The sequence below is a fragment of the Artemia sp. Qi Xiang Cuo genome, chromosome 6 (genome assembly GCF_049724085.1).
Source record: "Artemia sp. Qi Xiang Cuo chromosome 6, ASM4972408v1, whole genome shotgun sequence".
NCBI lineage: Eukaryota > Metazoa > Arthropoda > Branchiopoda > Anostraca > Artemiidae > Artemia > Artemia sp. Qi Xiang Cuo.
The window spans coordinates 34387980-34409683 of record NC_142799.1 but is presented as its reverse complement, the minus strand read 5'-3'; the positions used below and the strand labels follow the sequence as shown (position 1 = coordinate 34409683).

Here is a 21704-nt window from a genome sequence, read left to right as displayed (position 1 = left end):
GCCGCAACCGAAGACACTTGATGTAAGCAGCCTCTCAACTCACACCTGATAATAGACCTGCCATGAAGTACCCCTCCGGGGCTGTATCAAGGTCACTAAACCTGGGTCAGGTTGCGGATTGTCCTGACACTACCGCAAGCATGAGTCTGCACAGATCATTGCAGAGATCCCCGATTACCGCCACCGAGCCCGATATGGCCATAGCTGAGCCCCACCTGCCAGCAAGTGAACCGTCTAGCACAATTCAAGCACAAAAAACAGCTGCTCAGGCCACAACATCCGGCAGAGTGGTGAAGTCACCAGAGAGAGTAAACCTATAATGAATAACGAAGGGACAATGAGGCATTTGTGTCTAGTGTAGGTCTGACAAAACCCATTGGCAGCTGATGGGAGTGAGCCATGCGCCTCCCAAAGGAGTGTTCTGTTGTGTCCTGTAGTGAGTGATAATTTCCCAAGTTATTGGCAGTTAGCAGAGTAAGCCTAGTGCCTCTATATCTAGAGGTAGAAGGAGCTCATCTCTTGGAAATAGCCAAAGGGGGATGTAGCATTATGTGATGCCTTGCTTTATGCTTGTGGTTGTGCACCAGCTTGCTATTACGTGCTTTTGCTTATTTGCCTTGATGCGTTATGCTTGTTTGCTTTGCTTATAGTGGTCTTTATTATAGATGCCTGGGTTTTAAATAAAGATTTATCTACCAAACATTACACTATAATTTTGAATGATATAGAATTAAAAGGAAAGATGGTGTCAAAAAATTGTTGTTTAGAAAGTTAGAATTAAGTATGTTCATTTTGTGTTTATCCTATATTTTATTAGCATTTTACTATTTTGTTCTTTTTGATGTTTTATTAGAATTTCAGTTTTTTGTTCCTTTAGATGGCTTGGACAAAACAAACATGTTCAAAATGCATATTTTTTTAATTTGGTCCAAAAGTTGGTCAAAAGTTGCAGTTGCGGCTTTAAAAATTTGGTTATGTATAATTTTGAATGACATGGAATATAAAGAAAAAATAACACTGAAAAAATGTTCTTTAAAATAGTAAAAAATAAGTTGATCATCACAAATATGCCCATTCTAAGCAAAGTATTGCTTGTTATGGCTATAGTGAGAGAAAGGTTGAGATGGTTAGGGCACATTCTGCGGATGAAAGATGACAGTAAAATTTTGGACGAGATTTAGATATTTAGTCAAAATTTTTGATGAACAGTAGTTTTGTTAAATAAGTTCTGAATAATAATTATCTTAAAGAAATTCGGGCGGACAGAGACATGTATTATTGTTTTTATGGATAGAAGTACTGCGTGACTTGGCCTTCTACGTAGCTGAAGCCATCACGACCTCTACAGTAGTGTCTTCTGGTGTTTAAATAAATTGTGCACTTATGTTTAAATATATTTGAACATTTTATGTAGGAAAAGAGAGTAGGGAGCCAGGTATTACTCCAGGGCGAACACCGTGCTGTCATCTATAATAGAATCTAAAGCTGACGAGTACATAATTTATTCAAGGATTATTGATCCACTAACGGGTCAATGACACCTTTTTCAAGGTCGATTTATTTGTAATTTCTAAGTGCAATGACTCCGGGACGAATTTTGCACATGCGCATTTAATTCTAACGGGGCAATGTATTGATCCACAAGAGGGGAAGTAGATTTCTAAGATGGTGATTTGCGTAATCGGCGGGGAATTATTGATCAACGAAAGGGGAATTAAGAAACAATATTGCTTCTTTTCTCTTTAGGTCTGAGAGATATCAGGTCTTTAGTGACAGAGATAAATTGATATTCTATTTTTAAATATGGGTTCTCTGATCTTTAGGCTTAGTGATAAATTCGGGAATTCATATTCAATCGAAGCTATAACAGTGTAAGTAGGAACACCTTAGATATTTTTTCAGAATTTCAGGACAGATTGAATAAATTTAACGCGGGAAATGGTTTCCTGGGAATTTCAAATGTGAAAGCGCAGGGATGTTGAAAAAAAGGAACACGCAGATATTACTTTTTAGGGATTATTTGGGCGAAACAGTTTGAGACATTTTAGAAGATGATTTGGCCGAAACAGTTTGAGACATTTTAGAAGATGATTTGGGGTGAAACTCTGTGGTCGTTATTATGCACAAGTTCCATTTGAACAGTGTTGTGAAGTCCCCTACCCAAACCCCAATGGGCCCCATCCCCTCGGGCCCCCAAAGGTCCCCCCTCCAAAGGCCCCTGGGCCCCCAAAGGGCCCCCCATCCCTCCTGGCCCCCAAAGGTCCCCCTCCCCCCGGAGCCCCCCAAGCCTCCCAAAGGGGCCCCTCCCCCCCCCCGGGTTCCCCTTCCACCCTGGGCCCCCCAAAGGGCCCCCGGGCCGCCAAAGAGCCCCCTCCCAGCCCCCAAAGAGCCTCCCTCCCCCGGCCCCCACTCCATTTTTTTAATACTTTTTTTTTCGCACTTGAGACACAGAAGGGCCCCCATCACCCTCAACTTTTTGGCTCCCCACCGAATATATTTTTCAGAAAAAGTTCTTTTCTTAATATCCCTCCTAAACCTATTTTACAAGTTGAAGTACTCATCCTTTTCACACACAACTTTACTTTACGACTTTTTGAATACCCCAACACCAAGCAATACTTTTCAAAAGGCTTTATTATATCTTTTCAGAAAAACGTTCTTTTGTATATGGATGTTTTATATTTATGGATGCAAGGATTTTTATTGTTCACCAAACAAGCGGGCTATCATTCCATGTTTTATTTGATATTTTTTGTATGGATGTTTTATGTTTATGGATGTAAGGATTTGTATTGTTATCATACAAGTGGAATATCATTCCATGTTTTATTCAATGATGTTTTTTTTGTAGGGATGTTTTATACCAATCGTACTCCATGCTTGCCCATAGACACGACTCGGCTTTCTCACTGGTACTCTATGGCGGGTTATCGACACTACCTAGTTTATTGCATGTATTAAATCAGTAATTTTTACGCAGTGGAACGATAAACACATAATTTGTATCTTTAAAAAAGTGAAAATGGAGCATTTCAAGAAAGTGTGTGGATTTGATAGTCTTATAGTAGCTTTTGATGTTGATAAGAAGAAGCATTTGAACTGAAAAACAGTTAAAAGTGGTAGCACGATTGTAAATCTTTTTGTTCATATTCATAGTAGTGAGGACTAATCTTTCTTTGGAGCACCAAAAAAATTCAAATCTTGTGACGGTGGATGTGTAAAATTAAGATATTCGGAGATGACTGCACTCGAAGAGAATGCCAGCATAAAATAATAGTTGATGAAGAGAGGCATCTTCTTGCTAGTGCTTCTGGTAACATGTTACCCAGTGTTACACCCATCGTCAGCTTTCGGGTATTAGCATTCAACGGAAACTCAAAAGAAGACATGCATACTTTTCTACTCATATCATAAACCCTAACTTGTCTACGTGCCGGAACTGTTAGCTGTGTAAAAATAATGTGATAGTTGATAGTGAAATTGCCAGAAAAATAAAAAGAGCATTGGCAGAAAATATCACTAAGGAATATAAAGATGAATCGATGAAAAACAAAATGCCAGCAAACGTCACTAGTATTCATCAAACAATTAATGAACCAAATAATAGCAAGGATGAAATGCATATTGAGCATGTGGATGACCCCTCAGTAGAAATGTGTTCACATGTTAGTGTAGTTGTAGCATTGAATGCTGACAAGGAGAAGTATTTGAACTATGAAACAAGTACAAGTACAAGAAACAAGTACAATTTCTTTGGAGTACCCAAAAATTTCAATTATACAAATGCTGGATATGCGAAAGCATCATTTCAAGGGAAGTTAGTACTCAAAGAGAATGCCAACATAAAAATAATAGTTGATGAAGAGGGGTATCTTCTTGCTAGTGCTTCTGGTCACATGCTACCTATTGATAGAACCTATCGTCATCTTTTAGGTATTAGCATTCAACGGAAAGCAACGGAGGAAAAACAGCCTACTCTTCTACTAATATCGTAAACCATATCTTGCCAACATGTCGGAGCTTTTACCTATGTAGAACTAAGGCTTTAATAGACAGTGAAATTGCAGAAAAAATAAAAAGGGCATTGGTAGAAAATACTACTAAGAAATATAAACACGAATCGATGAAAAACAAAGTGCCAGCAAACGTTACTACCATTGTTCAAACAGTCAATGAACCAAATAATACCAATGAAGAAACGCATATTGAACCTGTCGGTGACACACCAGTAAATAATGTGTATGACTCAAAATGAAATAATGATTATTCTACTGATTACGAGCTAAGAGAAGACAATAGCTACAATATCAAGAAAGAACATGGTGAACTCCATCTATATCTTAATTGAAATATATGGTAGTACTTGTTTTAGTAAAAAAAAAATGAACCTATATTTTTGTATGTCTTTCTCACTAGGCCCCCTGGGGCGAATTCAAGAAAGAGTTTGTTACTTACTTACTTACAATTTTTTTTCATAGTTTCTTGAATGAAATTAACGTATCTTTTATTCAAGTGGGGAATTCAAAAAAGAGTTTGTTACTAACTTACAATTTTTTTCATGATTTCATGATTGAAATTTCTGTATTGTGTATCCAACAGGTGAATTCAAGAAAGAGTTTGTTACCTACTTAGAATTTTTTCATAATTTCTTGAATGAGATTTCTTGAATGAAAATTTCGTATTGTGTATCCAAGAGGTGAAAACAATAAAGAGTTTATTACCCACTTACGATTTTTTCATAATTTCTTGAATGAAATATCTGTATTGTATATCCAAGAGGTGAAATCAATATAGAGTTTGTTACTTACTTACAAATATTTTCATAATTTCTTGAATAAAATCTCCGTATTCTGTATCCAAGAGTGGACTTCAATAAAGAGATTGTTACTTACTTAGAATTTTTTCATAATTTCCTGAATGAAATTTCTGTATCGTGTATCCCAGAGGTGAAAACAATAAAGAGTTTGTTACAAATTTGCGATTTTTTCATAATTTCTTGAACAAAATATCTGTATCGTGTATCCAAGAGATGAAATCAATAAAGAGTTTGTTACTTACTTACAATTTTTTTTCTAATTTCTTGAATGAAATGTCTGTATTGTGTATCCAGGAGGAGGATTCAAGAAAGTTTGTTACTTACTTACTTATAATTTTTTCATAATTTCTTGAGTGAAATTGCTATATTGTCTGTCCAGGAAGCGAATTCAAGAAAGAGTTTGTTTACAGTTTTTTTCATAAATTCCTGAATTAAATTTCTGCATTGTGTATCCAAAGGCGAATTCAAGAAAGATTTTCTTACATACTTAGAATTTTGTCATAATTTCTTGAATGAAATGTTTGTATTGTGTATCCAGGGAGCAAATTCAAGAAAGAATTTGTTTCTTACTTACAATTTTGTCTTAATTTCTCAAATGAAATTTCTGGATTGTGTATCCCAGATGTGACTTCGAGAAAGAGTTTGTTACTTACTTACAATTTTTTCATAATTTCTTCAATGAAATAACTGTATTGTGTATCCAAGAGGTGAAATCAATAAAGGGTTTGTTACTTATTTGCGATTTTTCCATAATTTCTTGAATGAAATGTTTGTATAGTGTATCCAGGGGGCAAATTCAATAAAGAGATTTTTACTTACTTACAATTTTTTCATTATTTCTTGAATGAAATTTCTGCATCGTGTATAAGAGGTAAAAACGATAAAGAGTTTGTTACTTATTTACGATTTTTCTATAATTTCTAGAATGAAATGTCTGTATTATATATCCAGGGGGAAAATTCAACAAAAATTTTTTTATATACTTACATTTGTTCATTATTTCTCAAATGAAGTTTCCGCATAATATATCAAAGAGGTTAAAACAATAAAGAGTTTGTTACTTACTTGCAATTTTTCCATAATTTCTTGAATGAAATATCTGTATTGTGCATCCAGAGGGCAAATTCAATAAAGAATTTGTTACTTACTGTCGATTTCTCATTATTTCTTAAATGAAATTTCCGTATTGTGTATCCAAGAAGTGACTTCAAGAAACAGTTTGTTACTTACTTGCAATTTTTTCATAATTTCTTGAATGAAATATCTGTATTGTGTATCCAAGAGGTGAAATCAATAAAGAGTTTGTTAGTTACTTACAAATATTTTCATAATTTTTTGAATGAAATATCTGTATTGTTTAACCAAGAGGTGACTTCAAGAAAGAGATTTTTACTTACTTACAATTTTTTCATAATTTCTTGAATGAAATTTCCGTATTGTGTATCCAAGAGGTGACTTCAAGAAAGAGATTTTTACATATTTGCGATTTTCTCATAATTTCTTGAACAAAATATCTGTATTTTGTATTCAAGAGATGAAATCAATAAAGAGTTTGTTACTTACTTACAATTTTTTTTCTAATTTCTTGAATGAAATGTCTGTATTGTGTATCCAGGAGGAGGATTCAAGAAAGTTTGTTACTTACTTACTTATAATTTTTTCATAATTTCTTGAGTGAAATATCTGTATTGTATGTCCAGGAAGCAAATTCAAGAAAGAGTTTGTTTACAGTTTTTTTCATAAATTTTTGAATTAAATTTCTGTATTATTCATCCAAAGGGCAAATTCAAGAAAGATTTTATTACATACTTAGAATTTTGTCATAATTTCTTGAATGAAATGTTTGTATTGTGTATCCAGGGGGCAAATTCAAGAAGGAATTTGTTACTTACTTCCAAATATTTTCCAAATTTCCGTATTGTGTATCCAAGAGGTGAAATCAAAAAAGAGTTTGTTACTTACTTACAGATATTTTCATAATTTTTTGAATGAAATAACTGTATTATGTATCCAAGAGGTGAAATCAATAAAGAGTTTGTTACTTACTGGCAATTTCTTCATAATTTCTTGAATGAAATATCTGTATTGTGTATCCAAGAAGTGACTTCAATAATGAGTTTGTTACTTACTTATGATTTTTCCATAATTTCTTTAATGAAATTTTTGTATTGTGTATCAAAGAGGTGACTTCAATAAAGAGATTTTTACTTACTTAGAATTTTTTCATAATTTCTTGAATGAGATATCTGTATTGTGTATCCAAGAGGTGAAATCAATAAAGAGATTTTTACTTACTTAAAAATATTTTCATAATTTCTTGAATGAAATATCTGTATTGTGTATCCACCAGGTGACTTCAAGAAAGAGATTTTTACTTACTTGCGATTTTTTTCATAATTTCTTGAATGAAATTTCCGTATTGTGTATCCAAGAGGTGACTTCAAGAAAGAGATTTTTACTTACTTAGAATTTTTTCATAATTTCTTGAATGAAATATCTGTATTGTGTATCCAAGAGGTGAAATCAATAAAGAGATTTTTACTTACTTACAATTTCTTCATAATTTCTCGAATGAAATATCTGCATTGTGTATCCAAGATGTGACTTCAAGAAAGAGATTTTTACTTATTTGCGATTTTTTCATAATTTTTTGAATGAAATTTCCGTATTGTGTATCCAAGGGGTGAAATCAGTAAAGATTTTGTCACTTACTTAGAATTTTTTCATAATTTCTTGAGTGAAATATCCGTATTGTGTATCCAAGAGGTGAATTCAAGAAAGAGATTGTTACTTACTTACAATTTCTTCATAATTTCTTGAATGAAATATCCGTATTGTGTATCCAAGAGGTGAAATCAGTAAAGAGTTTGTCACTTACTTACAATTTTTTCATGATTTCTTGAATGAAATTTCAATATTGTGTATCCAAGAGGTGAATTCAAGAAAGAGATTGTTATTTACTTACAATTTCTTCATAATTTAATCAATTAATAGAACTGTTCAATAGAATAAAGACGGGTTAAGCTTAAAGATATTTATTGATTAAACATATTGAAAGATTTTTGGAAAAAAAAGACGATGATAAGGAATTTATTCACTCTGATGCTTAGATTTTTTGAATGTTATCTGATGTATTAGACAAAAGGAAGTTGATAATGAATTTATCCACTCTAATACATAGATTTTGACAATGTTATCCAACGTATCCGAGAAAGGATGTTGATAGAGAATTTATTCAATCTGAGTCTCAGATTTAGTCAATTTTATCCGATTTATCTGACAAAGATGTTGATAGAAAAAATTTATTCACTCTGATATTTGGATTTTGTCAATGTTATTCCATGTGTCTGACAATAGATGTATGCAAAATCCTTTTCTTACATATATAGTGTTTTAATAGACATTCTAAACGTTTGATATGCTAGCATACTCTAAAAATAATGAACACATAATAATGTAATGCATAATATATTTTTAATGAAATAATGTCATGTAGAATATTAATATAAAAAAATACTATGATTCATTATTAATATCAATGATCGACTTTGAACATTTTGAATCTGTTCCATAAAATAGTTCACCATGTTCTCTCTTGATATTGTAGCTATTGTCTTCTCTTAGCTCGTAATCAGTAGAATAATCATTATTTCATTTTGAGTCATACACATTATTTACTGGTGTGTCACCGACAGGTTCAATATGCGTTTCTTCATTGGTATTATTTGGTTCATTGACTGTTTGAACATTGGTAGTAACGTTTGCTGGCACTTTGTTTTTTATCGATTCGTCTTAAATTCCCTAGTGATATTTTCTACCAATGCCCTTTTTATTATTTTGGCAATTTCACTGTCTATTATAGAATTATTTTTACACAGGTAAAAGTTCCGGCACGTAGACAAGATATGGTTTATGATATTAGTAGAAGAGTAGGCCGTTCTTTTCCCCGTTGCTTTCCGTTGAATGCTAATACCTAAAAGATGATGATAGGTTTTATCAATCGGGAGCATGTGACCAGAAGCAATAGCAAGAAGATACCCCTCTTCATCAACTATTATTTTTATGCGGGCATTCTCTTTGAGTACTAACTTCTCTGGAAATGATACTTTCGAATATCCACCATTTGTATAATTGAATTTTTTTGGTACTCCAAAGAAATTTAGATCCTTACTGTCATGACAACGCACGCATACGTTTCCGATATTGCTACCACTTGTACTTGTTTCATAGTTCAAATACCTCTTCTTGTCCGCATTCAATGCTACAATAACACTATCATGTGAACACATTTCTACTGAGGGGTCATCCACATGTTCCATGTGCATTTCATCTTTGCTATTATTTGGTTCATTAATTGTTTGATCAATGCTAGTGACGTTTGCTGTCATTTTTTTTTCATTGATTCATCTTTATATTCCTTAGTAATATTTTCTGTCAATGCCCTTTTTTTTTCTGGCAATTTCACTATCTATTATCACATTATTTTTACACAGGTAACAGTTCCGGCACGTAGACAAGATATGGTTTATGATATTAGTAGAAGAGGATGCATGTCTTCTTTTGAGCTTCCGTTAAATGCTAATACCCGAAAGCTGACGATGGGATGTAACACTTCTTTAACATGTTACCACAAGCACTAGCAAGAAGATGCCCCTCTTCATCAACTATTATTTTTATGTTGGCATTCTCTTTGAGTGCAATCATCTCCAGAGATCTCAATCTCGCATATCCACCATCACAAGAGTTGATTTTTTAGTGGTACTCCAAAGAAATTTAATTCCTTACTGTCATGACAATGCACGCATACATTTTGAATAGTGCTACCACTTGTACTTGTTTCATAGTTCAAATACTTCTCATTGTCAGCATTCAATACTACAATAACACTGTCATATGAACACACTTTCTTAAAATGTACCATTTTCACTTTTTTAAAGATACAACTTATGTGTTTATCGTTCCACTGCGTAAAAAATACTGGTTTAATATATGTAATAAACTAGGTAGTTTCGATAACCCACCATAGAGTACCAGTGAGAAAGCCGAGTCGTGTCTATGAGCAAGCATGGAGTACGATTGGTATAAAACATCCTTACAAAAAAACATCATTAAATAAAACATGGAATGATATCCCGCTTGTATGGAAACAATAAAAATCCTTACATCCATAAACATAAAACATCCATACAAAAATCATCAAATAAAACATCAGTCATACAAAAAAGTACCAGGAATGATAGCCCGCTTGTATGGCGAACAATTAAAACCCTTACATCCATATACATAAAACATCCATATAAAAAAGAACTATTTTCTGAAAAAATATAATAAAGCCTTTTGAAAAGTATTGCTTGGTGTTGGGGTATTCAAAAAGTCGTAAAGTAAAGTTGTGTGTGAAAAGGATGAGTACTTCAACTTGTAAAATAGGTTTAGGAGGGATATTAAGAAAAGAACTTGTTCTGAAAAATATATTCGGTGGGGAGCCAAAAAGTTGAGGTTGAGGGGGGCCCATCTGTGTCTCAAGTGCACAAAAAAAAGTATTAAAAAAATGGGTTGGGGGGCCAAGGGTGGAGGGGGGCTCTTTGGGGGCCGGGGGGAGAGGATGCCCGGGGGGGCGGAGGATGAGGCCCTGGTGGGAGGGGCCCCTTTGGGAGGCTCGGGGGGGCCCTGGGGAAAGGGGGCCCGGGGGATAGGGGGGACTTTGGAGGGTGTCCCTTTGGGGGCCCGGGGGATGGGGCCATTTGGGGTTGGGGTAGGAGACCTCACAACACTGTTCAAATAGAACTTGTGTATTATAACGACCACAGAGTTTCACCCCAAATCATCTTCTAAAATGTCTCAAACTGTTTCGGCCAAATCATCTTCTAAAATGTCTCAAACTCTTTCGCCCAAATAATCCCTTAAAAGTAATTTCTGTGTGTTCCTTTGTTTCGACATCCCTGCGCTGTCACATTTGAAATTCCCAGGAAACCATTTCCCGCGTTAAATATATTCAATCTGTCTTGAATTTCTGAAAAAATATCTAAGGTCTTCCTACTTACACAGTTATGGCTTCGATAGAATATTAATTCCCGAATTTATCACTAAGCCTAAAGATCAGAGAACCCATATTTAAAAATAGAATATCAATTTATCTCTGTCACTAAAGACCTGATATCTCTCAGACCTAAAGATCAAAGAAGCAATAATGTTTCTTAATTCCCCTTTCGTGGATCAATAATTCCCCGCCGATTATGCAAATCAATATCTCAGAAATCTACTTTCCCTCTTGTGGATCAATACATTGCCCCGTTAGAGTTCAATGGGCATGTGCAAACCTTATCCCGGGGTCAATACACTTAGAAACAACAAATAAATTGACCTTGGAAAAGGTGTCATTAACCCGTTAGTGGATCAATAATCCTTGAATAAATTATGTACTCGTCAGCTTTAGACTCAATTATAGATGGCATCATGGTGTTCGCCCTGGAGTAATACCTGTCTCCCTACTAAAGAGAAATTTACCATTTAAAATTGGTGAAAACAAAGCTTCTGGTAGTATTTGAAAGAGGTAGAAATTGACATATAATCGCCAAGCCAGTATTCAGGATTGTTTGGGGGAAGGAGCTATTTTTACAAAAAAAAAACTTTAAAAACGCATAAAAATGCGTTTTTATTGATTTTATTACGTTTTTAGAAGTCAGACAAACATTTCGGGGGGAGGGGGTCAAACCCCCTAACCCTTCTCCTGAATCAGATAATCTTAATTTGTTAAAACAAAAAAAAATCATTTAAAACAAAAAAACAAATTTGTTAAGACAAAAAAAAAATTTTGGGACAAAAGTCCCAAAATTTGTAGACGAGGGCTTTAAACTTCTACAGCAGGGTTCTCTGATTGTTTTGTTGTTAGGGAGGAGGGCAGGTGCCTCAAAGTGCATTGTAATGCCATAGCATCCTAACTCCCATTGAGCCTTTAGGTAGATACAGAATTAGTTCTAAGGAAGGGGTGGGAGGGTTGGTGATAGAAATTGACATTTAGTCTCTCTTTATTTCTTGGAAATTTTCTGTTCTACGCTCAGCTGTTATTATGAAAGTAAAGAGTAACAATAAACCCTCAAATGAGCATAATTTATTCCGTATATGAGGGGAACTGCCCCTTCCTCCTTCCCACCTCCGTCTCATGATCGTAGAAACTTTGGAGGATGCTCTTTCGATAAAAAATTAAGAGTTTAGAGTTTTAGAAAGTGATTGGAGACCAACCAGTCACTGTCCTAAAACTGTTTGTTTTTATATATCTGATTATTTTGTTACCCCTTAGTACATCTGATCGACAGTTTTAGGTAAGTACTTTAGTACTTTCTCTTTGGTTGCTCTATTTTGTGGGTGAGGGAATTTTCCGCGGGGAGAGGGATTTCCTAGTGGGGACGCCGGCTCCAATGCGTCACTAATGTCAAATTTAAGGTTTCAGAAGACCATGTCGGTGTATTCTTGTCTCAGAAACCAAATTTATTTACTCTTTTTCTTAGGAAATAAAGATACTAAAAATAACTTCACGCTTATGGACTTTTTTGAATTTCAGGTCACAAAGACTGCCGGATTTCGGGAAAGACTGTCTTATTATTGCAGCAGAAAATAACCCAGCGTCTACGTAAGTGTCAAATCCTTTGTCTTTGCTATTATTTTCTTGAATTTAGTGTAGAATCGAAAATATATTGAGATAATATTTGGAATTGAAAGAAGATTATGTTTGTAAGCAGCTCTTGCTTATTGAAAATGATGGTACTGAATCTAGACCTTCCAGAAGACTGACGCTCATCCTTTTAAATTCGAAAAGATATTAGCAGGTCGAAATTTTAAATATAAAATAACAAGCATTTTTCAAATGAAAGTAACGAGTGAGTTTAAAATCAATAGAGTTACCTGGTCTTCGAGGGAAAGCTGACACCCATCTCAATCTCCTGCCTTTTACGCTGAAGTCTTGTCGTCACTTTCCTAGGAACATTTAAGATTTAACAAATACAGCCAGTCTGTAATTGCGCTTGTTTTAATTGCTCGACATGCTTTCAAAAGATTTAGACTGAAAACTGTTACGTTTATAGGAAATGTAATTAGTTCAAAGCATAAAGGTTAGGGTTTGAGGGGGCGGGGTGTGATCCCTCCTCTTATTCAAAGCTAATCTAACTACAAGAAGTGCTACTTACTCCCTCAACCCAAAGCTCTTTACCCTAAAATTTATATTTTCTGTCAATACGTTTAATTTTTGACAAACTTCAGCTTCCTGTTAAAAACTGGTGGTCTCACAATAAGAGAGGGATAAGAGAGAATAAGAGACAATAAGAGAGTCCAGATATATTCTCCCAAATGAAGGGAGGCTAGGGGTCAGTAGTGATGCCTCACGGCTTTCTGTGACGCCCATACGGACTACTCCTTTCTTCCATCGGCTCGACGGCGCAAGAAGAAGGTTCAACAGCGCATCGCTCTTTTAGTGACCAAGTGCCGCAATTTTTTTTCTATACAAATTCCCACCCCTGGCAAGATTCCACCCCTTGACAAGGGTCCTGGGTGTTTCAATTACTTGGAGTGTGGTCGGGATAATAGAAAAGTAGTAATAACAAGGGGAGCTCCTAGCCCCTCGCACGTGTTTCTAGCTGGCAAGATTCCCTCCCAGGCAAAATTTGACATTTTCAGGTAAGATTTGGCATGTCCTGGCAAGATTCACGACCTGGCAAGATTTGGCACGGCCAGGTAAGATGCCCAGGAGTTTCAATTACTTGGAGGGTGGTCGGTATAATAAAAGTTTTCATAAGTGGAGCCCCTCGTATCTGCACAACGCAGTTATCAGTTCTATTAAAGGGAACACACTTGGCAAGACTCTATGACACACCCCTCTGGACTCCAATGAGGTCACACGACTTACCCCGTTTCAAACGGTCAAGTGTATTATGCTTGACGCAATTTTATGTAAACCTGCCACAGGAACCCATGGGGGAACCCCCGCTTATAACGCAACGACAGCGCACACCTTACGAAATGACTGTGCAACACAGTCACGTAATACTTTTTTTGACATTTTAAATATCACCCGAAACGTACAACGTTTTTTCTTTCTTTCTTTAACTTAACGGCGGCGCACACTTTATGTAAGATCACGTAATGATTGCGCAACCATCACTGTCACATAATACCTTTTTGACATTTTTCGCCCGAAACCCTCAACACATGTTTTCCTCCTTTTAACTTAATGGCATTTTATTTTTCGCCTGAAACGCTCATCACATTTTTTTTCTTTCATTCTTCAGTGTTTTTTTTTATAGTTCTTGACCCCGCCTGGACTCGAAAGGTCAAATTTCTTCCAACGGGATGTAAGGGAGGGGACAATTTTTTGGGAAGATTGTGCCTGGAGCCCTGAAAACTTGGACTTCACTGAAAACACAAAACTAAAGCAAAAAAAGAATGTTCTTTTAGGAGCAGAAAAGTTCTTAAGCAGCCTACAGAAAATAAAAGACTAATTTATAATGCTTCAATAGTCGTTCGCCGCCCATAAGAACCTGTTGGTCCCCTTTTTTTTTAATTATGTGTTAAATTATTATAATGCCACAACGGTAATTTTACCCCTTCTGACCTCACCCATGGAGTAAATAGGGTACTAAGTGATGAATTTTTCAATTTTGATGTAATTTTTGGTCTCTCTGGATTTGAATCAATAGGAAACGACCCACCAATATAGAAAATATTGCAGAAATTTAAATTCAAGATTCTCCCCCTTTCCTGTGTTTTATTAAGCAATTTTTTTTGAAAATTTTGTTGCCAAAAACCTTTCTGTTGCTCAAATGCCAGGTCAAAGCCGTAGTTTTACTGGACTAGTTGCACTAAAACGACTGGAAGCCGTGGTAATGACAGTGGTGAAGTATTGTCCTAAAACATGAGTTCTACAAAAAGTTAAGGAGAATGTGTTTGATCTTTTCCAGAGGAAACTTCTGTAAATAGTTTTTTAGAAACTCGTTTGAATGACCATATATCAAACAATAAGCTGATAAAAAATTCATTTCGATCCCACTTTCTAGGACAATAATGAAGGAAAGACTAAAAAGGTTGGGTCAAGTCTTGCGTATTAACGACGATAGGTTTCGTAAATCGGATGAAGGACATTAGAATCTTGCTACTTAGCAATTCAATTGGGACTAAACGAAAAGCAGGTCGTCTCCGAATGGAGTGGGAAGAGGTCATAAGAAAGGATCTAAAGGAAATTGAAACTTACTGGAAGGGAGTTAAGGCTAAAGACCAGAATAGATTGGGGTAGAGTTTCAGTCGGTAAAGCTGTGACAGCTCTACCCGGTCCGTAGGTGGCTTGTTGCTGAGATTAATTGTCCAGTAGTCGGTGTTATGGAAATAGCTGTATATATTAAAAATGTGTTGGATTAATACATTAATAAAAATAGAATATTTCGGTTTTAACTTTCTATTTTTCATAGTTTGTTGCTTTATTTTCGTTCCATCCTATCTCGGATTATTTTTACTTGTCTACCTGGGCTCTTCGTAGCTTAATGGCTACCAATGCTCAGCATTTTGTTTGTTTCAATTTCAGATGTAAATTGTGCGGATCTTGCAGTCAGATTGCAAGCTTGTTGTAGTAAACATAATTATTTACTACCCTGATTATTAACTTACGGTCTTTTCGTCTCTTTTTTTTCTAGACGTTTTCTCATTTACGTCGATTTATTCAGCTCCCTGCTTTCAGAGCTTGGAATCAGCATTGAGAAGAGAATTTGCTCCCAGCCTGAACATCTCGTTTTGGCTCTGCACAAGGTGGTACCTCCAAAATTCAAGGTTGCTGTGTTACTTGGGAGCGACAGCGTTGAAGCAAACCACATGAAAATATATTTACTCCAAAAGCCTGCAGCAGGTAAATAAATGCGTATTTACCTATTCTCATCGATATCCAATTTGGCAATCCAAATACGAACGCATCCGGTAAAATAGCAATATATTAAAGGAAATATGCTTTGATTCTGGACTCCTATGTGCGTCTCAATTTCTTCCCGAAACTCCATCATAGTTTATTTTAATTTCTGTGCGTTTCGGGTTTCATTTATTCTTTAATAGTACTTTCTGGTCATTTTAAGTTTGAATTATTATAGGAATTTATTCCTGCGGGCCTTAAGTTTATTACGGCTCTTTACTTTTCTTTGAAAAACTTCTTTTTCGGAAAGTTTTTTTTTAATTTGTGTTCGTTTCGATATCCAAGGTTTGTTACTAGTTAATATAATGAATATTTCTCAAGTTTTCTACGTCTCAGGCGTAAGAATTAAAATATCCGATTTCAGTTTATTAGTTCTACTAGTGTCTTTTGAATATTTCCACATTCCCCTCAGCATTACCAGAAAATTTCAACTAAATACCATTAACCGTTCCTGGAATATTAGATATACGCCCTTCTGACAACCGAGATGCACATAGTAACTTGGATTGGGCTCAACACTCCCCCAATGTTTTCTAAAAGTTTCAACTTAACACCCTCAACTGTTCCTGAGATATTGCGCATACGAATTTAACAAGGTGGGTGTAGATAGTATCTTTTGATTAACATCACCGGAAAATTTCAACTAAATAGCGACACATACATATATGCCTTAGTGGTAAAAAGTTTTAGTATTGCAGGTTGTGGTATAATTAGTTTTTTTTAATCTAACAATTTAAATGCAGCTTAGCTCATCTGACAGTTTAAGGACTTTTTGTTTTCGGTAATTTGCTTTTATTAGTACGATTTTCCCTAAATTTTTGTTGCGTTATTTTAGAATTGTTATTCATGGAAAAAGAAGAAGGTATACGTTTCATCGTAAAAACCTGTAGAAAGCTAGATTTTACCGAAAATGCTATTCCGGGGCTATTGAAGGAATTTTTTAAAACGTCTAACAATGTCACTGATTCTCACCACCAACCTCGTAAAGACTCCATGGATAATGACGATGCTTTTGAGACCCAAAAAGAAACAGAGAAAAACGTGGAGGCAATTGGAGCTGATCCTCCACCAGAGATTGCAATGCTGCTGAGTTTTTTTATTGAAAAAAACCTTGAACACAGAGGGTCGTTGATAAAGGAAAAATATGCTGACAATCCTGATAAAATTCATGAGGTTCCAGAACTTCCTTTACCAGGTATTTTGGCTTTGATATTATTTAATTAAAAAAAAAAGTTTTTCTAGAAAGATTAAAGAACAAATTCGAAACTTAAAATGAACAAAAATTACTGCTTCACAGTTTATACAACATATTTTTGAAAACTATTTCAAATAAACTGGCTCGTGATATTTTCATATATTAGTAGAATTCTAAAAAACTAGAGCTTTACTGGAAATATAAACCCGACGCAACAAAACAGAATTACAAGAAGATCCTTGAATAACTTTCTGAAAATAAAAGACTGATTTATGAAGCTCTCAATAGTCCTTTACCGGCCACGCAATCAATAAATTTTACAATACAATTTAAATGCTCTGAAAAGCACAAGCAAGTCGACAACTCAAAAACTCAAGTTAAATTCTAAGAATATGGAGAAACATCACGAGCCAGTTAATTTGGAATAGTTTTAAAAAAATTTCGCTGTTTACTTTCATCAGGTTTTTTTTAATTAATCTTTGTTTTTTTTTAGGTTTTGAAATTATACACAATATACCTTATAATAAGATCTATGTACAACTTCGGGGGAGAAATTATAAAAGTCAACATGATTTTTTTTAGATAGGGCATTAAAAATAGGTTTTACTTTGCGTCCCTCCTAAAAACTTTCCCTCTAAAAAAAAAATATAATTTTGCTACATAAGGTGTCCGTTGGGTACATTATCCATATATTTTCTGTTTCTCGGTGAGTAGCAAAATTAATACAGATTTAGAAGTTCTTGTGAGCAGTGGCAATGTTACACCATATTTGTATTACCAGTTCCTTTCAAAGGGGTCGGTTTGCTCTAGAGAAAATGGTTTACCAAATATACATAAAGTAGGTATTGTGCTTGGACCTGTTGTTTCCACTACTAGATCAACGAAGAAAGAATTGAAAGATTATTGGCAAAGTCACTTAAACATCTCCATTGTTTGTAAAAATCTTGTATTAAAATTATATTATAATTTAAAAATATAGAAATTTTCTAAGGAGTCCAGCTTACTTTCTTTGATATATAGTCAATATGCGCATATGTACCATTTGATAAGTCTTTCCAAATTTTTGGGAGGCTTTGAATAGATTAGGATGGAGGAGAAGCGTGCGTAGCTTTTTTGGCCTCAGGTGGCTTGGTGCTGCAGTGAGTTGTTAGTAGTTAGTAGCAGTAGTATGTTTAGTATCTTATAAGATGTTCAGGTATTCTTATTAATATACCTTACAAGTGTCTTCATAAATCTGACCATTGACATTAGACACCCATGTCATCCATATAATTTTTGATGGTGCAAGCTACGAACCACGAAGCTTTGTTCAAGTTCTGTAAAAAAAAAACTTGAGCAATATAAAGTTTTTATATAAGAAATCATCAGGCGAAATAGAGATAAAACCTATTTTAAGTTAGTTAAAATAGCTAACAATTACACGAATTATTTCAAATTGAGAAATCAATATTTCCATCAATTCCGTGATTACCAATAGGGGGAGGGGGCTTCAAATCCACCTTAAGGAAATATTTTTGTAGAATATGTCGAGGAATTGACTTAAGATTTTTTAAACTAAAATTTTGGACATTTCGATATAAAATGTTTTTAGGAATACTTAAATAATTTGCAGGAAGGGATTTATTCTTCACAATTTATAGGCAGCTAGTACCTTGCTTGATGTTTTGATGTGCAAAAAAGTTGTAAAGTAAAGTTGTGGGTGAAAAGGATGAGTACTTCAACTTGTAAAATTGGTTTAGAAGGGATATTAAGAAAGAACTTGTTCTGAAATAATATAATAGTCTTTTGAAAAGTATTGCTTGGTTTGGGGTATTAAAAAAGTCATAAAGTAAAGTTGTGGGTGATAATGATGAGTACTTCATCTTGTAAAATTAGTTTAAGAGGGACATTAAGAAAAGAACTTGTTCTGAAATTATATAATAAAGCCTTTTGAAAATAATTGTTTGGTGTTGGGGTATTCAAAAAGCCATAAAGTAAAGTTGTGGAGGAAAAGGATGAGTACATCAACTGGTGAAATTGGTTTAGGAGGGAAATTAAGAAAAGAACTTGTTCTGAAATAATATAATAAAGCCTTTTGAAAAGTATTGCTTGGTGTTGGGGAGTTCAAAAAGCTGTAAAGTCAAGTTGTGGGTGAAAAGGATGAGTACTTCAAGTTGTAAAATGGGTTTAAGAGGGACATTAAGAAAAGAAATTGCTCTGAAAAGATATTAAAAAGCCTTTTGAAAGTATTGCTTGGAGTTGGGGTGTCCAAAAAGCCGTAAAGTAAAGTTGTGGGTGAAAATGATGAGTACGTCAAGTTGTAAAATGGGTTTAAGAGGGATATTAAGAAAAGAACTTGTTCTGAAAAAATATAAAAAAGCCTTTGAAAAGTATTGCTTGGTGTTGGGGTATTCAAAAAGCCATAAAGTAAAGTTGTGTGTGAAAAGGATGAGTACTTCAACTTGTAAAATGGGTTTAAGAGGGACATTAAGAAAAGAACTTGTTCTGAAAAAATATAAAAAAGCCTTTTGAAAAGTATTGCTTGGTGTTGGGGTATGCAAAGAGCCGTAAGGTAAAGTTATGGGTGAAAAATGATGAGTACTTCAACTTATAAAATAGGTTTAGGAGAGATATTACGAAAAAAACTTGTTCTGAAAAGATATAATAAAGCCTTTTGAAAAGTATTGCTTGGTGTTGGGGTATGCAAAAGTCGTAAGGTAAAGTTGTGGGTGAAAAGGATGAGTACTTCAACTTGTAAAATAGGTTTAGGACTGATATTAAGAAAAGAACTTGTTCTGAAAAGATATAATAAAGCCTTTTGAAAAGTATTGCTTGGTGTTGGGGTACGCAAAAGTCGTAAAGTAAAGTTGTGAGTGAAAAGGATGAGTACTTCATGCTGTAAAATTGGCTTAAGAGGGATATTAAGAAAAGAACTTATTCTGAAAATATAATAAAGCCTTTTGAAAATATTGTTTGGTGTTGGGGTATTCAAAAAGCCGTAAGGTAAAGATTTGTGCGAAAAGGGTGAGTACATCATCTTGCAAAATCGGTTTAGGAGGGACATCAAGAAAAGAACTTGTTCTAAAATAATATAATAAAGCCTTTTAAAAAGTATTGCTTGGTGGGGCATTCAAAAAGCCATAAAGTAAAGTTGTGGGTGAAAAGTGTAAGTTCTACCAGTTGTAAAACTGGTTTAAGATGGACATTGAGTAAATAATTTTTTCTTAAAATATATAAAAAAACCTTTTGAAAAGTATTTCTTGATGTTGGACTATTCAAAAAGCCATAAAGTAAAGTTGTGGGTGAAAAAGATGAGTACTTCAAGTTGTAAAATGTGCTTAAGAGGGACATTAAGAAAAGAACTTGTTCCGAAAAAATATAAAAAAGCATTTTGAAAGTATTGCTTGGTGTTGGGGTGTTCAAAAAGCTGTAAAGTAAAGTTGTGGGTGAAAAGGATGAGTACTTCAAGTTGTAAAATTGGCTTAGGAGGGACATTACGTAAAGAACTTTTTCTGAAAAAATATAATAAAGTCTTTTGAAAAGTATTGCTTTGTGTTGGGGTATTCAAAAAGCCATAAAGTAAAGTTGTGGGTGAAAAAGGATGAGTACTTAACTTGTAAAATGGGTTTAAGAGGGACATTAAGAAAGGACCTTGTTCTGAAAAAAAATATAAAAAAGCCTTTTAAAAAGTATTGCTTGGTGTTGGGGTATGCAAAAAGCCGTAAGGTAAAGTTGTGGATGAAAAAGGATGAGTACTTCAACTTATAAAATAGATTTAGGAGGGATATTAAGAAAGAACTTGTTCTGAAAAGATATAATAAAGTCTTTTGAAAAGTATTGCTTGGTGTTGGGGTGTTCAAAAAGTCGTAAAGTATTGTTGGGGGTGAAAAGGATGAGTACTTCAGCTTGTAAGATTAGGTTAGTAGGAATATAAAAAAAAGAGCTTGTTCTGAAAAGATTTAAAAAAGTCTATTGAAACGTATTACATGGAGTTGTGGCATGTAAAAGCCGTAAATCAAAGTTGTGGATGAAAAGGATGATTACTTCAGCTTGTAAAATAGGTTTAAGAGGGAGATTAAGGAAAGAACTTGTTCTGAAAATATAATAAAGCCTTTTGAAAGTATTGCTTGGTGGGGTATTCAAATAGCCATAAAGTAAAGTTGTGGGTTAAAAGGATGAGTACTTCAAGTTGTAAAATTGGTTTAGGAGGGATATTAAGGAATGAACTTGTTCTGAAAAAATATATAAAAGCATTTTGAAAGTATTGCTTGGTGTTGGGGTGTCCAAAAAGCTGTAAAGTACAGTTGTGGGTGAAAAGGATGAGTACTTCAAGTTGTAAAATTTGATTTAAGAGGGACATTACGTAAAGAACTTGTTCTGAAAATATATAAAAAGCCTTTTGAAAGTATTGCTTGGTGTTGGGGTGTTCAAAAAGCTGTTAAGTGAAGTTGTGAGTGAAAAGGATGGGTACTTCAAGTTGTAAAATTGGTTTAGGAGGGACATTACGTAAAGAACTTTTTCTGAAAAAATATAAAAAAGCCTTTGAAAAGTATTGCTTGGTGTTGGGGTATTCAAAAAGTCGTAAAGTAAAGTTCTGGCTAAAAAGGATGAGTACTTCAACTTTTAAAATGGGTTTCAGAGGGACATTAAGAAAGGACCTTGTTCTGAAAAAAATATAAAAAAGCCTTTTGAAAAGTATTGCTTGGTGTTGGGGTATGCAAAAAGCCGTAAGGTAAAGTTGTGGGTGAAAAAGGATGAGTATTTCAACTTTTAAA

General features: G+C 34.4%; 2 protein-coding genes across 2 annotated transcripts in view; one reads left to right on the top strand and one right to left on the bottom strand.

Annotated features, from left to right (window-relative positions):
• The window catches only part of LOC148951158 (uncharacterized), a 49785-nt gene extending 32806 nt beyond the window's left edge, over positions 1–16979 (top strand). The window contains exons 3-5 of the mRNA XM_089091009.1: positions 12375–12443; positions 15490–15698; positions 16591–16979. Of these exons, the coding sequence (XP_088947135.1) occupies positions 12375–12443; positions 15490–15698; positions 16591–16979 (667 nt within the window). The remainder of the gene's footprint in view (positions 1–12374; positions 12444–15489; positions 15699–16590) is intronic.
• LOC148951156 (protein adenylyltransferase Fic-like) overlaps positions 1–21704 on the bottom strand; it is a 464238-nt gene that overhangs the window by 260564 nt on the left and 181970 nt on the right. The gene's annotated exons all lie outside the window — the stretch shown is intronic.